The following is a 20,688-nucleotide window of genomic DNA, read 5'->3' as shown; positions in this document are numbered from 1 at the left end:
ATAAAATTGTAATTTTCATTGTAGGTAATTGTTAACAAAAGTATAAATAGAGGTCATGCAGGCACCTTGGGGCACTCTTTTTTTGGCTAGGGTTGCGAGCAAATGTATTGTAGGCTCACTCGTTTGTTGATTGTTGTGAACTCTGTGTCGTTTGATGTCAACTTTGGCTACATGTGATGTAACCGGCACAGTTCATCAGGCTCGGACACCAGAGTCCTGGAAATATATTGGTGTTAAAACTGCACTGTACTTTGGAATTTATTTGGGAGTCTTCCGCAATCCTTTTCATAGGCTGCACAGCGACGAGACGAATCCAGGAATTTTACAACACCCCGAGAACTAAACAACTCTCACTGTTGGTAGAATTAATGTGAAAACAACAGCACATCGACTGGGCATTTCACTCAAAAGTCAAAACATTTGCAACGCGGAGGTGGGAAAATATAAACATCTCATCCTGAAGCTCGTTAACTTATACAAGTCACGTGACAGAATGTAAAAACTATTTCCTTGCATGTGGATGGGGTTGCACAGTTTTGTATTTACACACGTGTCACTGTCAGTGTAGGGCAAAAGGTTAACAATATGTAGGAGAAGAAAAAAACATTCAAGACAATGTTCACTGAATGGCTTGTGCATGAGCCAATAGACAACATCCCAACTGTAGAGTGGGCACAGTCTGTGTGGCATGCTGAAAAAGATTCAGAAAGAATAATGTGACAGGGACATGATGGTGTATACAAGCCTTGAACCTATCATCGTAAATTTACAATCGGATTGTTCAGAAACTGACTCAGATATGAGTAAGGTTCTCAAAGAGCAACAGCCTCAAGGGAAGGTGCTAGGCTAAATCAGAAAACAGTGCCGTGCGCAGTGGTTCCCCCACTCTCGAGCCCACCCCTAGGTGCTTTCGCTACATCGCTCAGTGTTGGCTTCGCAGCCATCAGAGGTGGAAGTCTTGATCGCCGCTCCCACCAAGTGTGAGGTTTCTCCACACGGTTTCTCCACGCAACGAAGTTGCCGCCCATGGAGTTTCATCAGCAACTGACTGAGGTCTATGGTGAAGAGTGTATGTCCGTTCAGCACATCTGCAAATCATGCACGGCTTTTGCTGAGGGTTGCACGGAAGCACCGGTTTCAGATGCGATTGTCCAGAAGATCAATACTGAGCTGCCCAAAGATCTGAGGGTCACTGTCCGTGAACTTGTTGAGTACATTCCTGAAGCTTCCCATGGCACAACTGAAAGAACTTTAACAGAAATGTCAGGTTTCCGCACGGTGTGTGCTCACTGGGTTCCCCAGATGCTGACTGACGGATACAAGAAGCAATCCCTTGAATCTGTTCGAAAGTTTCTTCAACAATGTGAGGGGGGAGGCAACAAGAAGTTGTTGGAATCTATTGTCACGGGAGATGAAACATGGGTGTTTCATTACACCCCTGAAACAAAGCAACAATTTCGTCAGTGACGTCACTCCGGTTCACAGCCACCAAAGAAATTCAAACAAACGCAGTCGACAGGAAAGGTTAGGGCGACTGTGTTTTGGGATCAGAAGGGGGTACTCCTCATCGATTTCAGGCAACTTGGGACAACAATGAACTCAGATAGATACTGTGAAACATTGACCAAACTCCGGCGAGCATTCCAGAATCGTTGGAGAGGACGAATGAAGGTGAGAGTTGTGCTTCTCCACAACAACACTCGACCTCACATCGCTCATCAAACACAGGAGCTTTTGAAGAAATTTGGGTGGATTGTTATGCCCCATTCCCTGTACAGCCCGGACTGAACCCCCAGCGATTGACACCTATTCCCCGAGCTAAAGGAACACTTCAAGAGCGACAATGAAGTTTGAGCAGGTGTCACACGCTTCCTTAACGGGTTGGCAGGAGACTTTTTTGACTTAGGAATACAAAAGCTGGAGCACTTTCTTTGAAAGCATGTATATATATAAAGTGTAAACTTTTAAATGATATATACATTAATAACAATAAACAATGTTTTCTATTTATAAATAATATGGGAACCTTATTTTTAGTACAAACTGTCCATTCGCATGAATGGACACAGGCAGACAGCGTTTGTTGGTAATGAGGATCACCCTGTGGCTAAACATGCCTTGGTGCACGGCCAGCACATCTTGGCACAGTGTTACACCGTCCGGGTTATCTGGATACTTCCCACTAACACCAACCTGTCAGAACTCCGGAGATGGGAACTTGCCCTTCAGTATATCCTCTCTTCTCGTTTTCCGCCAGGCCTCAACCTCCGCTAATTTCAAGTTGCCGCCGCTCATACCAACATCTTTGCCTCTTTACTTCCGCCTCGACTGACATCTCTGCCCAAACTCTTTGCCTTTACAAATGTCTGCTTGTGTCTGTGTATGTGCGGATGGATGTGTGTGTGTGTGCGCGCGCACGAGTGTATACCTGTCCTTTTTTCCCCCTAAGGTAAGTCTTTCCGCTCCCGGGATTGGAATGACTCCTTACCCTCTCCCTTAAAACCCACATCCTTTCGTCTTTCCCTCTCCTTCCCTCTTTCCTGATGAGGCAACAGTTTGTTTCGAAAGCTTGAATTTTGTGTGTTTGTTTGTGTTAGTTTGTGTGTCTGTCGACCTGCCAGCACTTTCATTTGGTAAGTCACATCATCTTTGTTTTTAGATATATTTTTCCTACGTGGAATGTTTCCCTCTATATATATATATATATATAAAAAAACAAAGATGAGGTGACTTACCGAACGAAAGCGCTGGAAGGTCGATAGACACACAAACAAACACAAACATACACACAAAATTCAAGCTTTCGCAACAAACTGTTGCCTCATCAGGAAAGAGGGAAGGAGAGGGGAAGACGAAAGGAAGTGGGTTTTAAGGGAGAGAGTAAGGAGTCATTCCAATCCCGGGAGCGGAAAGACTTACCTTAGGGGGAAAAAAGGACAGGTATACACTCGCACACACGCACATATCCATCCACACATACAGACACAAGCAGACATATTTAAAGACAAAGAATTTGGGCAGAGATGTCAGTCGAGGCAGAAGTGTAGAGGCAAAGAAGTTGTTGAAAGACAGGTGAGGTATGAGTGGCGGCAACTTGAAATTAGCGGAGATTGAGGCCTGGCGGATGACGAGAAGAGAGGATATACTGAAGGGCAAGTTCCCATCTCCAGAGTTCGGATAGGTTGGTGTTGGTGGGAAGTAGCCAGATAACCCGGACGGTGTAACACTGTGCCAAGATGTGCTGGCTGTGCACCAAGGCATGTTTAGCCACAGGGTGATCCTCATTACCAACAAACACTGTCTGCCTGTGTCCATTCATGCGAATGGACAGTTTGTTGCTGGTCATTCCCACATAGAATGCATCACAGTGTAGGCAGGTCAGTTGGTAAATCACGTGGGTGCTTTCACACGTGGCTCTGCCTTTGATCGTGTACACCTTCTGGGTTACAGGACTGGAGTAGGTGGTGGTGGGAGGGTGCATGGGACAGGTTTTGCATCGGGGGCGGTTACAAGGATAGGAGCCGAATTTCTCCGTCCTTTAACGTGTTTTGGCGGCAACACAACCACCTAACCTCTATGCACATCGTTGTCTACCAACCTAAGTCCAACATAGCCCAGCTGTAACCAACACCTTTTCGCCTTTTCTCATTCCAGATCTCCAGTTACTTTCCGGTTCACCTTTATCTCTCCCCATATATTTTTATTTTCATTTTCATTTCACCTCATGTTACACTTTCCACCTTCTAATACCATGTCACCCTCACAACACCCCCACAACGACCCCATTAAGTTTTATTTACATTCCCTCCGCAAACATGCCTTCGCCCTAGCCAGATTACGCTAAAGTTCCCATCTCTGGCTGCAACCCTTCCTTCCATCAGTCCCTATACCAGTTCCAAACTGAACAATCCATTGCCCTCACCCACCTAATCCTTCACCTACACATCAACTCAGCCAATGAACACACCCGTCAACTCCTATCCTTAATAAAAGTCCTTAATCTTTCCTCTCCCACATCCACACCGGCTGTTCAGAGCATCCTCCTACAGGCCAACCGTAAATTAGAACAGCATGCCACCCTCCACCTCAAAAAACTATCCAATCTCCTGGTTTCCCACCTCCGGAAAGGCAACTCACTCACTCTTCACAACCTTTCCAGCAAACCTCAACCTCCTCTCATTGCACACAAACCCAGTCTCTCCCATCTACTCCATCTCCCACTTCCAGCTCCACTCCCTCCAAAACCTCAAAATTCCGATCAACACAATCTGGAACCACAACACCCTAATTCAGTAGTTAACCTTTCCTCCAAACCTCTCTCCCAATCCGAAACCTCTGTCCTATCCAAAGGCCTCACCTTCAGCCCCACTCCCAGATTCAACCAAACAGCCCTCGTCAAAGATTTACTGTCCTACACTCGTACTCTCTGCTGGAAGTATCACTTTGCCACGAAGAAAAATGATCCTAATCCTACTCCTAATGATCCGACTCCTCAAGACACCATCCAAATTGAACCCTGCCTGGAACAGTTCCGTCCTCCGTCACAGCGGGACCCACCTCCTCTTCCTCAAAATCACCCTCTCCAAACCTTCCAGGAATTTCTGACTTCCAGCCTTGCATCTCAATCCTTCTTAAAAAACCTTAATCCTACATCCAACATCACCACTGCTGAAGGCCAGGCTATCCGTGATCTGAAGGCTGACCGATCCATCGTCATTCTTCCGGCGGACAAGGGTTCCACGACCGTGGTACTTGATCGTCGGGAGTATGTGGCTGAGGGACTGCGTCAGCTTTCAGACAACACCACATACAAAGTTTGCCAAGGTAACCCCATTCCCGATGTCCAGGCGGAGCTTCAAGGAATCCTCAGAACCTTAGGCCCCCTGCAAAACCTTTCACCTGACTCCATCAACCTCCTGACCCCACCGACACCCTGCACCCCTACCTTCTACCTTCTTCCTAAAATCCACAAACCCAATCATCCCGGCCGCCCCATTGTATCTGGTTACCAAGCCCCCACAGAACGTATCTCTGCCTACGTAGATCAACACCTTCAACCCATTACATGCAGTCTCCCATCCTTCATCAAAGACACCAACCACTTCCTTGAACGCCTGGAATCCTTACCCAATCTGTTACCCCCGGAAACCATCCTTGTAACCATTGATGCCACGTCCTTATACACAAATATTCCGCACGTCCAGGGCCTCGCTGCGATGGAGCATTTCCTTTCACGCCAATCACCTGCCACCCTACCTAAAACCTCTTTCCTCATAACCTTAGCCAGCTTCATCCTGACCCACAACTTCTTCACTTTCGAAGGCCAGACATACCAACAATTAAAGGGAACAGCCATGGGTACCAGGATGGCCCCCTCGTACGCCAAACTATTCATGGGTCGCTTAGAGGAAGCCTTCTTGGTTACCCAAGTCTGCCAACCCAAAGTTTGGTACAGATTTATTGATGACATCTTCATGATCTGGACTCACAGTGAAGAAGAACTCCAGAATTTCCTCTCCAACCTCAACTCCTTTGGTTCCATCAGATTCACCTGGTCCTACTCCAAATCCCATGCCACTTTCCTTGACGTTGACCTCCACCTGTCCAATGGCCAACTTCACACGTCCGTCCACATCAAACCCACCAACAAGCAACAGTACCTCCATTATGACAGCTGCCACCCATTCCACATCAAACGGTCCCTTCCCTACAGCCTAGGTCTTCGTGGCAAACGAATCTGCTCCAGTCCGGAATCCCTGAATCATTGCACCAACAACCTGAAAACAGCTTTCGCATCCCGCAACTACCCTCCTGACCTGGTACAGAAGCAAATAACCAGAGCCACTTCCTCGTCCCCTCAAACCCAGAATCCCCCACAGAAGAACCACAAAAGTGCCCCACTTGTGACAGGATACTTTCCGGGACTGGACCAGACTCTGAATGTGGCTCTCCAGCAGGGATACAACTTCCTCAAATCCTGCCCTGAAATGAGATCCGTCCTTCATGAAATCCTCCCCACTCTGCCAAGAGTGTCTTTCCGCCATCCACCTAACCTTCGTAACCTGTTAGTTCATCCCTATGAAATCCCCAAACCACCTTCCCTACCCTCTGGCTCCTATCCTTGTAACCGCCCCCGATGCAAAACCTGTCCCATGCACCCTCCCACCACCACCTACTCCAGTCCTGTAACCCGGAAGGTGTACACGATCAAAGGCAGAGCCACGTGTGAAAGCACCCACGTGATTTACCAACTGACCTGCCTACACTGTGATGCATTCTATGTGGGAATGACCAGCAACAAACTGTCCATTCGCATGAATGGACACAGGCAGACAGTGTTTGTTGGTAATGAGGATCACCCTGTGGCTAAACATGCCTTGGTGCACAGCCAGCACATCTTGGCACAGTGTTACACCGTCCGGGTTATCTGGATACTTCCCACCAACACCAACCTATCCGAACTCCGGAGATGGGAACTTGCCCTTCAGTATATCCTCTCTTCTCGTCATCCGCCAGGCCTCAATCTCCGCTAATTTCAAGTTGCCGCCACTCATACCTCACCTGTCTTTCAACAACTTCTTTGCCTCTACACTTCTGCCTCGACTGACATCTCCGCCCAAACTCTTTGTCTTTAAATATGTCTGCTTGTGTCTGTATGTGTGGATGGATATGTGCGTGTGTGCGAGTGTATACCTGTCCTTTTTTCCCCCTAAGGAAAGTCTTTCCGCTCCCGGGATTGGAATGACTCCTTACCCTCTCCCTTAAAACCCACTTCCTTTCGTCTTCCCCTCTCCTTCCCTCTTTCCTGATGAGGCAACAGTTTGTTGCGAAAGCTTGAATTTTGTGTGTATGTTTGTGTGTCTATCGACCTTCCAGCGCTTTCGTTCGGTAAGTCACCTCATCTTTGTTTTTATATATCATTTTTCCCACGTGGAATGTTTCCTTCTATACACACACAAAAGTGTAAGCTTTTCAATGATGTATAAATTAATAACAATAAACAATGTTTTCTATTTGTAAATAATATGGGAACCTTATTTTCAGTACAACCCTCATAGAAGTGATGATGGTATTACATTTTAGACTTTGGAACAAAGTAGTAATATTTCTTAGTTTTAAAGACTCGTGTTTTAAAATATGTGTGTGTGTGTGTGTGTCAACATATCAATTGCATAGGTAATAATGAGAACTTCATAGCTTGTTTGATTAGGACTTTGCATCCTTTGAATTATGCAGACTATAATGTTCAACATACTGCCCAAGGAGAAGTTAAGCTTCTCCCTCCATGTTGTATGCTCTAAAATGATGCAACAACGCAGCTGGATACATTAATCAAATGTCTGATATTTCCACAAGTAAACCCCCATCACTTTCAATGCACGAACTGGATAAGGCCCTAAAATGACAATAATTGCTACTTCCCGAGATATCAGTGGTTTTCGATGTTATCGGTCAGCATTCCTTAGAGTTATTCGCAGATGATGGTTAACTGTTTGCTTGTTCAATGGATTATAAATGCAGTCTCTCACTGTAATGTGCAACGAGTTAGTTTACACTCATAATTCCTATTAACGGCGAAAAATGAGGCTACTTACAGACTATTTATATGATAGTCTTCTATATTAATCTCTCCTATCACTAATTCTTTTTTACACACAGTGATTACAGTTAACTACTATCAAACACATCCACAGACACATCTCATACATATTTTTAAAAATTCTATTGAGTAGAAGCAGTTGTCAGAAATTACAATGATTTCATTTTGTGCCTGAAATTAATTTTATTGTCTATTACATTTGTACTTATAATATAGTTCAAATTGCAATGAATAATAATTATTGCAAGCAGTTTCACTGAGTTTGTCGTTAGACAATTGTCATTTTGAGAAAATGTGTACTTCACGACTTCACAAAGCTGAGACAGCTGTTCTCACCTCCCAATGTCATGCAGAGTAAATCTGTGAAGCATTGTATGCAATGTCGTCAAGACGTGAATTAATATCTCTCTCATGACGACTGATAGAACATAGGCAAATGAGCCTGGCTGTTGACCGCAGCATCGTAGTTCAGCAACGTGGACTTTTTTTGCCCACGCTCTACTGTCACACATGCACAGTTCTCATCCCTATTGCTCTCTCTCTCTATGCGTGGAAGTGCTGTCCTATGTGATGCGAGCTATAGCACCCAGGCAATAAGCAGCCAATCATGCGACATGTGCATAACATCTAACATAACAGTTTACAGCATGTAGGGTAAAGGGAGACATATTCGTGATAAATTAGTTATTTTGATAATTACTTCTGATGTCTATGAAATTAATCTTTTATGAATACTTTCCCGTTAGGGATCGGATGTAATACGAAAGTTTTAGACTGTATTTCTTATTTAAATAGTGCTGCTGAATAAATATAGTGGAATCTTCCAAACGATAAAAAGTATGTAATTTTGTGGCATAGGTAGGTAATTTTGTGAGAATAGTAATCTAACTTCATGATAAATCATAATTACGGTAATCTCACAACAAAGTTATGGGATTACTTCTTTTTTTTACAAACTAACAATACAAATGATCATGCAGGTGAATATAGTCTTCATTATTATAACATACTGCTAGGCATTGTTGCTTACGATGTCCGAATCCTCGAACAGTTGTCGCACATATAAACTTCCTCCTCTGTGCCAGAATGCTGGCAGAGCACCAGGTACGGTGTTAAGCAAAATGAGCATTGGATCCATTTAGCTCCATTCTTTTTGCGAAGCTCACTTGAGTAAGATTTATGGCATGTACCACAAAGCCAATCATCTTCTGTCTTGTCTTTTTTTTGCGTGCAGTTTTTGCAATCTCTGATTTCGATGTACAGGCTTTTAGTTGCAGTTCTTCATTGACACACTTCACTCCTGAATTTTTTTTAGTTCTTTTCTGATTCACAGTAGGCCTATTGCATTTTATCATTGCTGTTGGCAGTATCAACAAATCGTTTTCCACATCTTATGCCACAGGTCTGTTTTGAGTGGGTTGAACAGGCTTATTTGCTATCTGTGAAGAAGCAACAGCCTATCTAGAAATAGCATTTTGGTTGAAGGGATAAATTCAAGTTTTCCTGAAGGCATTTTGTATACTCTTCGTCCAAAAACTCTGAATAAATGCTGGATTTAAAATTGTATGAAAGTTGCCTCTGTTCGGCTTCTCAGTCTGATTCTCTTTCATGTATTGGTCCAGTCTTTTGGCCCAGTGAACATTCAATGATTTATACACACCCACATCAAGTGGCTGCAGCGGATGCGATGTGTGGGCAGGAAATGTCAACAAGAAAATTTGATTGGCATTAGCCACTGCTATGACAGCATGGTTAATAAGTGATGCGTGGGAATCCATCAGGAGGATGACAGGACGATAAGGAGGGATGGCATCCACAAAAAAAATTGAACCGTTCTAAAAACAAATCACTGCTAATCAGCCTTTCGGAGAAAGTTTTACTAATGAATCTGGAAGACTGTCATGCTTTAGCACATCACTCCACCGAACTCCTTTTGAATATAATTATAGGTGGAATCCATGTTCCATTGGCATAAGTTCTCTTGTAAATGTATCGCTTTCCTACTGACGTAAGGACTATTTGCTTTCACGACATACGACAAACCAATTTTGTCGCAATTCCGTAATTGATCAGGCAAGTTCTGAATTTTTAAATCTTCCACCAATTTCTTTAATTTGGAAAAGAAATCACGAATCGTCTCTTCATTTGCCATAGAAGCCCTGTAAGCGGCAAGGTTCTCAGGAGTGCATAAGGTAAGATTGTACCTTGTCTTGTAGCTCAACCACCATCATTTGCTGGCACTTCCTTTTTTGGAGTTTAAGAAATTTCCACGACCAGCTCGTTTCCCTAATTCATATGCCATTTTTCTCACCATCATAACCTTCAACCCAAAACTCAGTTCTTGACTTTTTATAATGTGGTTGCATAGTTGTATCTCGAGATCTGGCGTTAGGGCAAATGGTCTTCCTCATTTAGGAGGATCTTGAATGTCTTCCACATTTCTGTTGAGGCAGTCTTTTAATGTGATCCATGGAACATCCATTTGCTTTGAAGCTTGGTATATACACTCCTGGAAATGGAAAAAAGAACACATTGACACCGGTGTGTCAGACCCACCATACTTGCTCCGGACACTGCGAGAGGGCTGTACAAGCAATGATCACACGCACGGCACAGCGGACACACCAGGAACCGCGGTGTTGGCCGTCGAATGGCGCTAGCTGCGCAGCATTTGTGCACCGCCGCCGTCAGTGTCAGCCAGTTTGCCGTGGCATAAGGAGCTCCATCGCAGTCTTTAACACTGGTAGCATGCCGCGACAGCGTGGACGTGAACCGTATGTGCAGTTGACGGACTTTGAGCGAGGGCGTATAGTGGGCATGCGAGAGGCCGAGTGGACGTACCGCCGAATTGCTCAACACGTGGGGCGTGAGGTCTCCACAGTACATCGATGTTGTCGCCAGTGGTCAGCAGAAGGTGCACGTGCCCGTCGACCTGGGACCGGACCGCAGCGACGCACGGATGCACGCCAAGACCGTAGGATCCAACGCAGTGCCGTAGGGGACCGCACCGCCACTTCCCAGCAAATTAGGGACACTGTTGCTCCTGGGGTATCGGCGAGGACCATTCGCAACCGTCTCCATGAAGCTGGGCTACGGTCCCGCACACCGTTAGGCCGTCTTCCGCTCACGCCCCAACATCGTGCAGCCCGCCTCCAGAGGTGTCGCGACCGGCGTGAATGGAGGGACGAATGGAGACGTGTCGTCTTCAGCGATGAGAGTCGCTTCTGCCTTGGTGCCAATGATGGTCGTATGCGTGTTTGGCGCCGTGCAGGTGAGCGCCACAATCAGGACTGCATACGACCGAGGCACACAGGGCCAACACCCGGCATCGTGGTGTGGGGAGCGATCTCCTACACTGGCCGTACACCACTGGTGATTGTCGAGGGGACACTGAATAGTGCACGGTACATCCAAACCGTCATCGAACCCATCGTTCTACCATTCCTAGACCGGCAAGGGAACTTGCTGTTCCAACAGGACAATGCACGTCCGCATGTATCCCGTGCCACCCAACGTGCTCTAGAAGGTGTAAGTCAACTACCCTGGCCAGCAAGATCTCCGGATCTGTCCCCCATTGAGCATGTTTGAGACTGGATGAAGCGTCGTCTCACGCGGTCTGCACATCCAGCACGAACGCTGGTCCAACTGAGGTGCCAGGTGGAAATGGCATGGCAAGCCGTTCCACAGGACTACATCCAGCATCTCTACGATCGTCTCCATGGGAGAATAGCAGCCTGCATTGCTGCGAAAGGTGGATATACACTGTACTAGTGCCGACATTGTGCATGCTCTGTTGCCTGTGTCTATGTGCCTGTGGTTCTGTCAGTGTGATCATGTGATGTATCTGACCCCAGGAATGTGTCAATAAAGTTTCCCCTTCCTGGGACAATGAATTCACGGTGTTCTTATTTCAATTTCCAGGAGTGTACATCCATTATTAACTTTCACTAATTTAGCAGTGGCTAGAAGTTGCTGAATAGTATATTTTGAATGCTCCCTTGGCATCCTGTACATGACCTGCAATAAATGTAGGTAGGTAATTTCGTGACATGTCAAAACATAAATTTAGAAGTACAGACGTGTAGAACATACTATTAGCAATAACATTGCTATAGTACACTAAGCTGATATCTCGCTTACAATTCATACAATAGCGAAAAATAAGAGCGCATGCAAAAGACATCATCCTGCAGAGTGGAATTTGCTAAGAAATTCACTGTTCCCCTTAAGCGTTATCACGTGCAACTTAAGCCGCACAAGTAATTGCAATACATTTTTACATTCACTGCATCACTGACTATAACATACCGTAAAATAAATCACGTACCTTCAATTGTTTCCACGCAGTATCAAAAATACACAGATGATGCAATAACCACCACAGTATTTCACGAAACGGCACGAAGAATGATAAAAAGTTTTGTATTGTTGACTTTAAGCATCGTGGAATAGAAACAGGCATCTGGTGGGAAGCACAGAACTACCACAACATTGGCCAACCTTCTCCTTGCAAATTGGATGTCTGCTGCACACAAGCAAAAAATTATCACGAAATTACTTATACCACGAAAATATCTCCCTTTAGCCTAACAGATTCCAACTGTATCATTAGAAGGTACATCCATAAACAGCACAGGTAATCAAGAATGTGATCATTAGCACATCATGCTAACAGTAGCAGGTAATCACAGCATGACAGTACGTCTGTCCTTGGTTCGCAATAGAAACATAACACCCCCATAGTGTACCACTGTCAAACAATAATGCATTAACAAAGAGCAAATGTATAATAAGGTAACATGTAAGTATAGCACATATATAAGTGGTGAAAGCCTATTCATATGGGAAATTTATAATGCCATATATGTCCGATGTGACAAACACCAATTACCCACGCTTGCATCGAAATACAACCACATTCCCAACCAAAGAATGAAACCTGCAAGTTACATCAGAAAAATAGGACACTGGAGTATCAAGACAATGCAGTGAACTGTACACAAACCTGAAGAATATACAACACAAGTAGCCATACAATGTCTGTTGCTACATATTAGATGGCTTCCAAATGTACTGATAGAAAGTACACACAGCAGTAGTAATTCCCAAAACTCATCCTGCACAGTGTAAAAAACAGAGCCTGAAACTACAAAGTATTGAACTATGATACACAACAAAACTGCACCTAACTGAGGACAAGCCCTGAAAACATGCCTACAGGAACCACACATCTGACCAATATCAACACCACGCCATGCTTGTTACAACCATAAGGTATGATAATACCAATGACACACTAACAAAACAATAGTGCCAGCAGTTTAGTACGATCACTATAATGTACATGTATCTCACACTGTGAGTGTGTATAAAAAAATCATCTCACCTCTGTGGCAGATGATTCTCCTAAAACTAATGGTACTCAACACCAAAAATGGAGCGAAAAAAATTGCACCTGCACTTCTCCATTCGATATAGCTAGTTACGTAAATCAAAAACTGGAAGAAGGCCAACTCATCATGGCCGATACATATCACTATCCCATATCTGCTCCAGTGCAGTGTGTTTAGCGCAGCCCGTTAACCAAGCCGAAATAGGTGTAGCCCAAGACAGATGCATGACTGACATTGCATTGCCTTTGCGCTACATCTTTCTACTTTTTTGGTGTAAAGTGTGGGTTTCATTTATTGATCTGTAGCCACAACAGGTGGGAATGGATGTAATTCTGAATACTGAAATTCCAGAAATATTCTACGAAACACAAAAACTCTACGATGTACTACAAAACACAAACCTTTAATTTTGGGATTAACAAGAAACACTTTTTGCCAGTTAAATCCCGTAGATACTGTAGCTTACTCACATATACACCATGTGATCAAAAGTATCTGGACACCCCCAAAAACACACATTTTTCATATTAGGGGCATTGTGCTGCCACCTACTGCCAAGTACTCCGTATCAGCAACCTTCGTAGTCATTAGGCACCGCGAGAGAGCAGAATGGGGTGCTCCGCAGAACTCACAGACTTCAAACGTGGTCAGGTGATTGGGTGTCACTTGGGTCAAGTGTCTGTATACTCCTAAACATCCCCAGGCCCATTGTTTCCAATGTGATAGTGAAGTGGAAATGTGAAGGGACACCTACAGCACAGAAGCATACACGCCGACCTCGTCTGTTGACTGACGAGATCACAGACAGTTGAAGAGGGTCGTAATGTGTAATAGGCAGACATCTATCCACAGGAATTCCAAACTGCATCAGCATCCAACACAAGTACTATGACAGTTAGGCGGGACGTGAGAAAACTTGGATTTCATGGTCGAGCAGCTGCTCATAAGCCACACATCACGCCCGTAAATGCCAAATGACACCTCACTCGGTATAAGGAGAGTAAACATTGTGCTACTGAACAATGGAAAAACATTGTGTGGCGTGACGAATCACGGTACAAAACGTGGCGATCTGATGGAAGGGTGTGGCTACAGCGAATGCTCGGTGAACGTCATCTGCCAACGTGTGTAGTGCCCACAGTAAAATTCGGAGGTGGTGGTGTTATGGTGTGGTCACGTTTTTCATGGAGGGGGCTTGCATCCCTTGTTGTTTTGTGTGACACTATCATAGCACAGGCCTACATGATGTTTTAAGCACCTTCTTGCTTACCATTGTTGAAGAACAATTTAGGGATGGCAACTGCATTTTTCGACACGATCGAGTACCTGTTTGTAACGCATGGCTTGTGGCGCAATGGTTACACAACAATACCAATGGACTGGTCTGCACAGAGTCGTGACCTGAAACCTATAGAACACCTTTGGGATGTTTGGAATGCCGACTTCATGCCCAGCCTCACCACCCGACATCGATATTTCTCCTCAGTGCAGCACTCTGTGAAGAATCGGCTACCATTCCCCAAGAAACCTTCCAGCATCTGACTGAACGTATGCCTGTGAGATTCAAAGCTGTTATCAAGGCTAAGGGTGGGGCAACACCATATTGAATTCCAGCATTACCAATGGAGGGCACCATGAACTTTTAAGTCATTTCAGCCAGGTATCTTGATACTTTTTATCACATAGTGTACATCCTGAAATAGTGAAAGTTTCTTCTGTTTTAAACCTGCGTGGAGTTACAAAGCAGTACAATCACATCAATGTTACCCTAACATCAGCTCAGTAGTTGTTGTTTCTGACTGATGTAACAGGTGAACTATTAGATTTCCACCTGGGTCACTGCCTCCGCATAATGCATTATTTCTTTCCTGATATGCCAGTTTCATTGTCCACTTCACCATTATTGTCATTCTCTGTACAATAACAGGTGGCAGTATAAATTTCATCACTGGTCGTCACGCCATAACCAGAATCACTGTCATTCTGCAACCACACATTTACATCGTTATCATCTATATCTGGACAACCATGAATGTTTGCTAACATTCCAAGGAATTCAGAAGTGTTGACAACTTCACAAGCTGCAGTGGTGGAATCACAAATAGCAGGCCATACTGTTTCCCATGATTTCAGAATAAACAGTTAAATAACTTGATACCAAGAAGATGCAACCATAAAAACCACATATTCGATATTTATCAATTTCAACCACACAAACTTCTCCTGTTCATCAATCAATTTACCCAGTAACTGTCTTCTGCGTACACATTTGATATTCTCTAGGATACCTTGATGTAGAGGTTGAAGAAAAGCTGTTACATTAGGAGGGAAGGACATCGCTCTGAGATCACCACTGACAAGCTGTCCCAACCAAGGATGTGTGGCAGTTCATTGTCAATACACAATATGGCCTTCAGCTGAAGGTCCTGCGACTCCCAATGTCTTCTCACAACTGGCACAACATCATGAAACCAATTTTTTTTAAAAATTGCCACTGTTCATCCAAGCATTATTTTGCTATTTTAAGACAACTGCCAAACAGAAATAACGACACGTTTCAACGCACCTGCATTTTCAGATATTCCTTTCAACAGCAGAGGAAATTTACGCATTCCCAAAAGACAGAATTGTAATGTGATCTTGCTTGCTCTAAACGTAGAAACATTTAAATTACTGCAGATGAGTAGGGGAAAACAATCCCATAATGTTCTAATACAACATTAGTAGTATGCTGCTGGACACACTCATGTTGATTAAATATCTGGACATAACATTGCAAAGCAATATGAAATGATGCAAGCAAATAATGATGAGAGAAGGGGAGGCGAACGGTTGATTTCAGTTTATTGGGAAGATGCTGTGAAAGTGTTTTTCATCTGTAAAGCATGTCATGTATAGAACATTAGTGCAATCCACTCTTGAGTATTGCTCAATTGTTTGGAATTCTCACCAAGTCATTTTAAAGGAAGACATCGACGCAATTCAGAAGCTGGCTGCTAGATTTGTCACTGCTGGGATCCATCAACACATGAGAACAATACCAGTACAAATTCTGACCATAGTAACGCTAGGTAGAAAGTGGGCATAGGAGAAATCTAAACTAACTGTGAGGCAAAAAAAAAAAACCACGCACGGATAAACTGGAAACAGAATTTATGAGGGCCAGATAAACAGATTAGATGTTATCTTATTATAAGTTTGCACTTCCTAATCCATGTAATGCCTTACTGGTTTCTACTATTCTGTATTTGGCCGTAGTATGCTATGGGAGCGTTTCGTTTCTGCCACAAACTGAGGTCACTGTCACGCTATGGTGCCCAGTATTGTTAGACTGATCTGCTCATGAATGTGTGCTTGGCTACCTACACTGTTTTCAGTATGTACCCCTCTTCCAACGAAGTTGGAAGCTACTGTATGTGGTATATTACTATACTAAATGTACTGCATGTTACATAGATGGCCATAGACACACATATAGACAGCTGCATGTTGCCCGAGTGCTAGTTGTGTCCTACTTTTGCATAGCAACATACTGATTCAGGTCTGGTTCTGAGTGCAATTTTCTTCTCAGCTAGACGTAACATGGGGCTTGCGTTGGTCACTTGTGACAAAAGGCACATCTTATATGGTTAGGTGTTTTGCACCACGTGTGGCTATTTTATGTTGAGTGCATGTTCCTTTGTCGTATCTTATTCGCCACCTCATACGGTACCTTATTTATTCGTATTATTTTGCCTTATGCATGACCACAGTACACACTGAAATTACTTATATTGTCGTCGGGAGCCATGGGCAGTGGTTTAAGTTATTTTATGGGACCCTGTTACCCCCCCCCCCCTTTTTTTTAGCAGGTGGGTCACAGTTTTGCACTGGACAAAGTGGGCAGATCATCATTCAGATGTAACATTATGTTAACATATTACTCATACTCTAACTGGATTTTTCTAGTACACATTTCAATTTTATTAACAAATTGTACGTGTTTTATTACACATTTGCACCTTACTCGATACACATTATTGGCTCTCTTACTGAACAATACACCTATTGCTTTAGCCATTTTGATTTTCAACAGTAAATCTAAAATCTACTATATAATGGTATTTGCAATTATGTTTCCGTCATGGTTTTACAATTTTGCTGGTAACACGACACATGTAATGTGTAGTTCACTATAATATTAGGAAACATAATACAATGTACAATAGTTATTATTGACATTACGATGATGTATTTTGGGACAGCTGACGCTAATGTTATATTTGCTGCATCTTGGTGCCAGATGGCAGTGGAGTACACCACAGAAACTGTTGGGAAATAAATAAATAAAAAAGTAAATAAGGCCACAGCACTGATCATGTTAATCATTGCTTCGCGAATATTTATCAAGATGAATCTACAGAAAACAAACATGCAATGCATGCATTCATATAGAATGACCAACAGGGAACACAGAACTTAACGCTGTTAAGTAAAATAAGTTGGTGGCTGCTTCCAAAAGTGGGCATCGGGTCCAGAAATGCCCCCTCATACATTTCTGTCTTCTCTTTTTACAAGCAGATGCATTCCTCTCTGTATGTGCAAAAAATCTATACTTTGTCTCAGTTTGACAGCAACAACCCTTTTTCTTGAAATCTTATTATATTCATGGTACTTTTCATTCCTGAGCTGCTTAGCCACTGCCGATGAGACACACACTATTATTGTGGTCTTTAAACCTTATTTTGATATTTCTTCCGATTTGCGCTGTACACTTCATTTCACAATCCAGACACTTTACTTCATACATTCCCACTTTCCTCACCACTTCTCACCTCAGCTAATTTTATGCTTCCAGCTTCTTCTACAGTTTGTCATCCATCCTGAATTCAATTTCAACCACTCTGTTGTGATTTCACAATACAGCATGAATGTTTTTCTGTGGATATTTCTTGTTTTATTGTAAATATATGACACGTTCAACAACTGGTACATGACATTTCAGTACTGATTTGTAAGGCAGTTTTATGATGGCTTCAAAGCAGGTGCCAGCTTTTAGACACACACAACCAGAATTTCTTTACATTTTGTGAAAGACCTTTCGCTAATATTCCGCTACATTAGTCAACAGAGGCATCATGAACATTCTTCACAGCCAATTGTGTTTCATTCAGCATCTCTAAATCTGTAGCCCTATGTTTTTTTGTTATTTGCAGTCGCTGATCCTTTAGAAGTTTGTTTACAACGACACTATACCATGGAGAGTCCCTTCCTTTAATGAGCTGTTCTACTAGGTACATATCTATAAAGTCCTTGATCAGCTATTGTTTCCAACTTTAACCAACATCCTGTCCTGAGATAAATGTTTCAGGCTCTTCATTGAGAGCTGACATTACTGCTTCTCTATCTAATTTACTGAACACAGAACTCTTTCTACTTGGATTAGTGGCCACCTGCACTTTGGTAATCATTGTTTCTACAAGTGCCTTACTGTCATTAAGACATGTATCAATGCAGATGCACTCTCCCTTTCTGTCTTCCCTGCTGGTCTCCCTCCTTACCACCATCTTCCTGTCCTCTCCTCTCTTCCCCTCAAAGTCACCCCCCTCTTCCTCTTATATGCTCTACACTCTTAACTCTTCTTGTCTTGTTGTGTAGCCAGAAAGTCATCTCTCAAGAGACCTGACACTAACCTTCTACCCCCTCCTTGCCTTATACAAACTTTCCCACTCCCTTCCTGCCTCTACATGCCCAGGTAACTGCTATTAATGATCACTAGGAGCTATCGCTGCAGGTGTGTGTCTGGGTGGAAGAATGTGTGTACTTTTACTGGAGGGAAAGCAAGAAACCAAACTCTAGCCTAAATACAGTTTTTTCCTAGGTGTTTCTATGTGCCATATATCAGTTGAGTGGTTGCCTTTACTTGTGTGTACATATTATTCTAGCCACGAATTTTCATTCTTATAGCTTTATAACATTGTCCACATAAAGACCCACAGCTAACCACTGTTGAAAATGTTCAAACCATGATATATCTAGGAAATTTCATACTGTCAAGTGGTGTGTTTTAGATTACTTCATTAGTGCAGCTCAATATTGCATTCAGAGTCAGGATGCGGATGGTCAGTTATTTTTTAAAAATGGAAATTTGTACTAGGATACCAATGAAACAAACTAGGAATTTTGATTGGTTAATCAAACATAACAGCCTTGAAAAGAGCATTAATCAACTATAAAAATACTATTTTGAAGTCTAACCTGAGCATCATGAACTGCCCCTTCTGATGGTGTCGTATATCCACTGTCTCTAGAGACTGTTCTTGGCTCTGGGGATGATGGCCACTGCAATACAGATGAACATAAATAGAAAACAAACTGAAAAATTCTTGAATACTTATTAGTCTTGTTATTAGTAAAGCAAGTATCAGGATAACTCAGGCAAAAAATATAGAAAATAACAACAGGATAGTGTAAGTACACAGTTACATATTTCAACGTCTGACACAATGAACTGAGGGTGTAGTTAAGTACACACAATAAAAAACTCAAGTAAGCAGCATGTACGAAACTAGCGAAAAGACAAGGGAGACTAGGAAGGAAGTGAATGAGGGAGAATGGAAAAAAGGGCCAAGGGCAAACCAATGGGAGCACGGAATAGGATGGGAGACAGAAATGGGAGCAGTGGGCCAGTGAGGGCTGTGACGGAAGAGGGCACAGATGCGAAGCAGAGTGGGATGGGTGTGGGGTGGAGGGCGGGGAGAAGGGTGCAGAGGTGGATGGGGGTTAGGGCGGGCAGCAGGAGCAGAGGGGAGGGGGAGGGGCAGGAGTTGTGAGTGTGGAGCAGAGGAATAAGAGAAGGGGTCCCAGAGGGGAGGGGAGAAGGCAGAGCCCAGAGGGGAGGGAGGAGTGCGGGCATGGGGAGAACCACATGATAACTGAATTTTGAAAGCGAATGGTTTGAGGCAGTCCGTGAATACTTCACGAACTGTGAGGAAGACACTGCTAGCAACCACTTTCTGATTTTATTAGTTATGTGTGAGAATAGATTGTCAGGGTTGATTCATTAACAGCTACAGTTTATATGCCTTCCGAGTATGTACTAGCTAGATCCACACACATAGTTTAAGTTACACTATCTTCACCTTCAATAAGTTTACCGGTCAAAAAGTTGTCAGTGTAGTGCACTCACACAGATGATTCATTAAGCCTTTACATGTGCTGCAGGAAACAACTCACATGCTCAACCACACATTCACTGCTTCTACTTGAGTGTAAGGTAGTAGGACTGACACTGACATTTTTGTGCATATTCATATTTTCACAGGGCAATGATTGTTCCATAAAATTTCAAGCATGTAGCCACATAAATTTCACTACTTCTAAAATTTCAGCTGTATACCATGAAGCCATCTTCAGAGTGAGCTGAGGCGACTGACACTGCAGCACTTGCTTCATCCTTTTACACCCGAGGGCCGCATCACTGCGCATGCAGCCATAGATACACAAGGCACCAGAGGCATTTGTCCGTGGCAAAGAGGTGTAACATATGCATGGAATTAGATTTATGGCTGCACAGTCAATCCACACAGTGGTATCGATGTATCACTACGAGTTCCACATCACAACGTCTTTGTGGTTTATTACGGAAAGTGCCGTATTCCATGATTTGTCCAAGCTGAAGCCTCTATCTCTATTAATTAAATTCATCGTCTACTG

At 43.4% G+C, this 20,688-nt stretch overlaps 1 protein-coding gene across 3 annotated transcripts in view; it reads right to left on the bottom strand.

The window, feature by feature from the left end:
• LOC124781499 overlaps window positions 1-20,688 on the bottom strand; it is a 59,325-nt gene that overhangs the window by 24,366 nt on the left and 14,271 nt on the right. The window contains exons 3-4 of one of the 3 annotated variants that reach the window (XR_007015953.1): window positions 19,231-19,314; window positions 11,928-12,125 (exon numbers count right to left, since the gene is read on the bottom strand). Coding sequence is in view for 1 of the 3 variants with exons in the window: in XM_047253866.1 (XP_047109822.1) it covers window positions 19,231-19,314 (84 nt within the window). In the remaining 2 variants the exon portion in view is untranslated. The remainder of the gene's footprint in view (window positions 1-11,927; window positions 12,126-19,230; window positions 19,315-20,688) is intronic. The other 2 variants (XR_007015954.1, XM_047253866.1) reach the window with 2 other exon arrangements.

The sequence above is a fragment of the Schistocerca piceifrons genome, chromosome 1, assembly GCF_021461385.2.
Source record: "Schistocerca piceifrons isolate TAMUIC-IGC-003096 chromosome 1, iqSchPice1.1, whole genome shotgun sequence".
NCBI classification, from domain to species: domain Eukaryota; kingdom Metazoa; phylum Arthropoda; class Insecta; order Orthoptera; family Acrididae; genus Schistocerca; species Schistocerca piceifrons.
The sequence above is the reverse complement of the archived record's forward strand: the minus strand, read 5'-3'. Positions and strand labels throughout refer to the sequence as shown.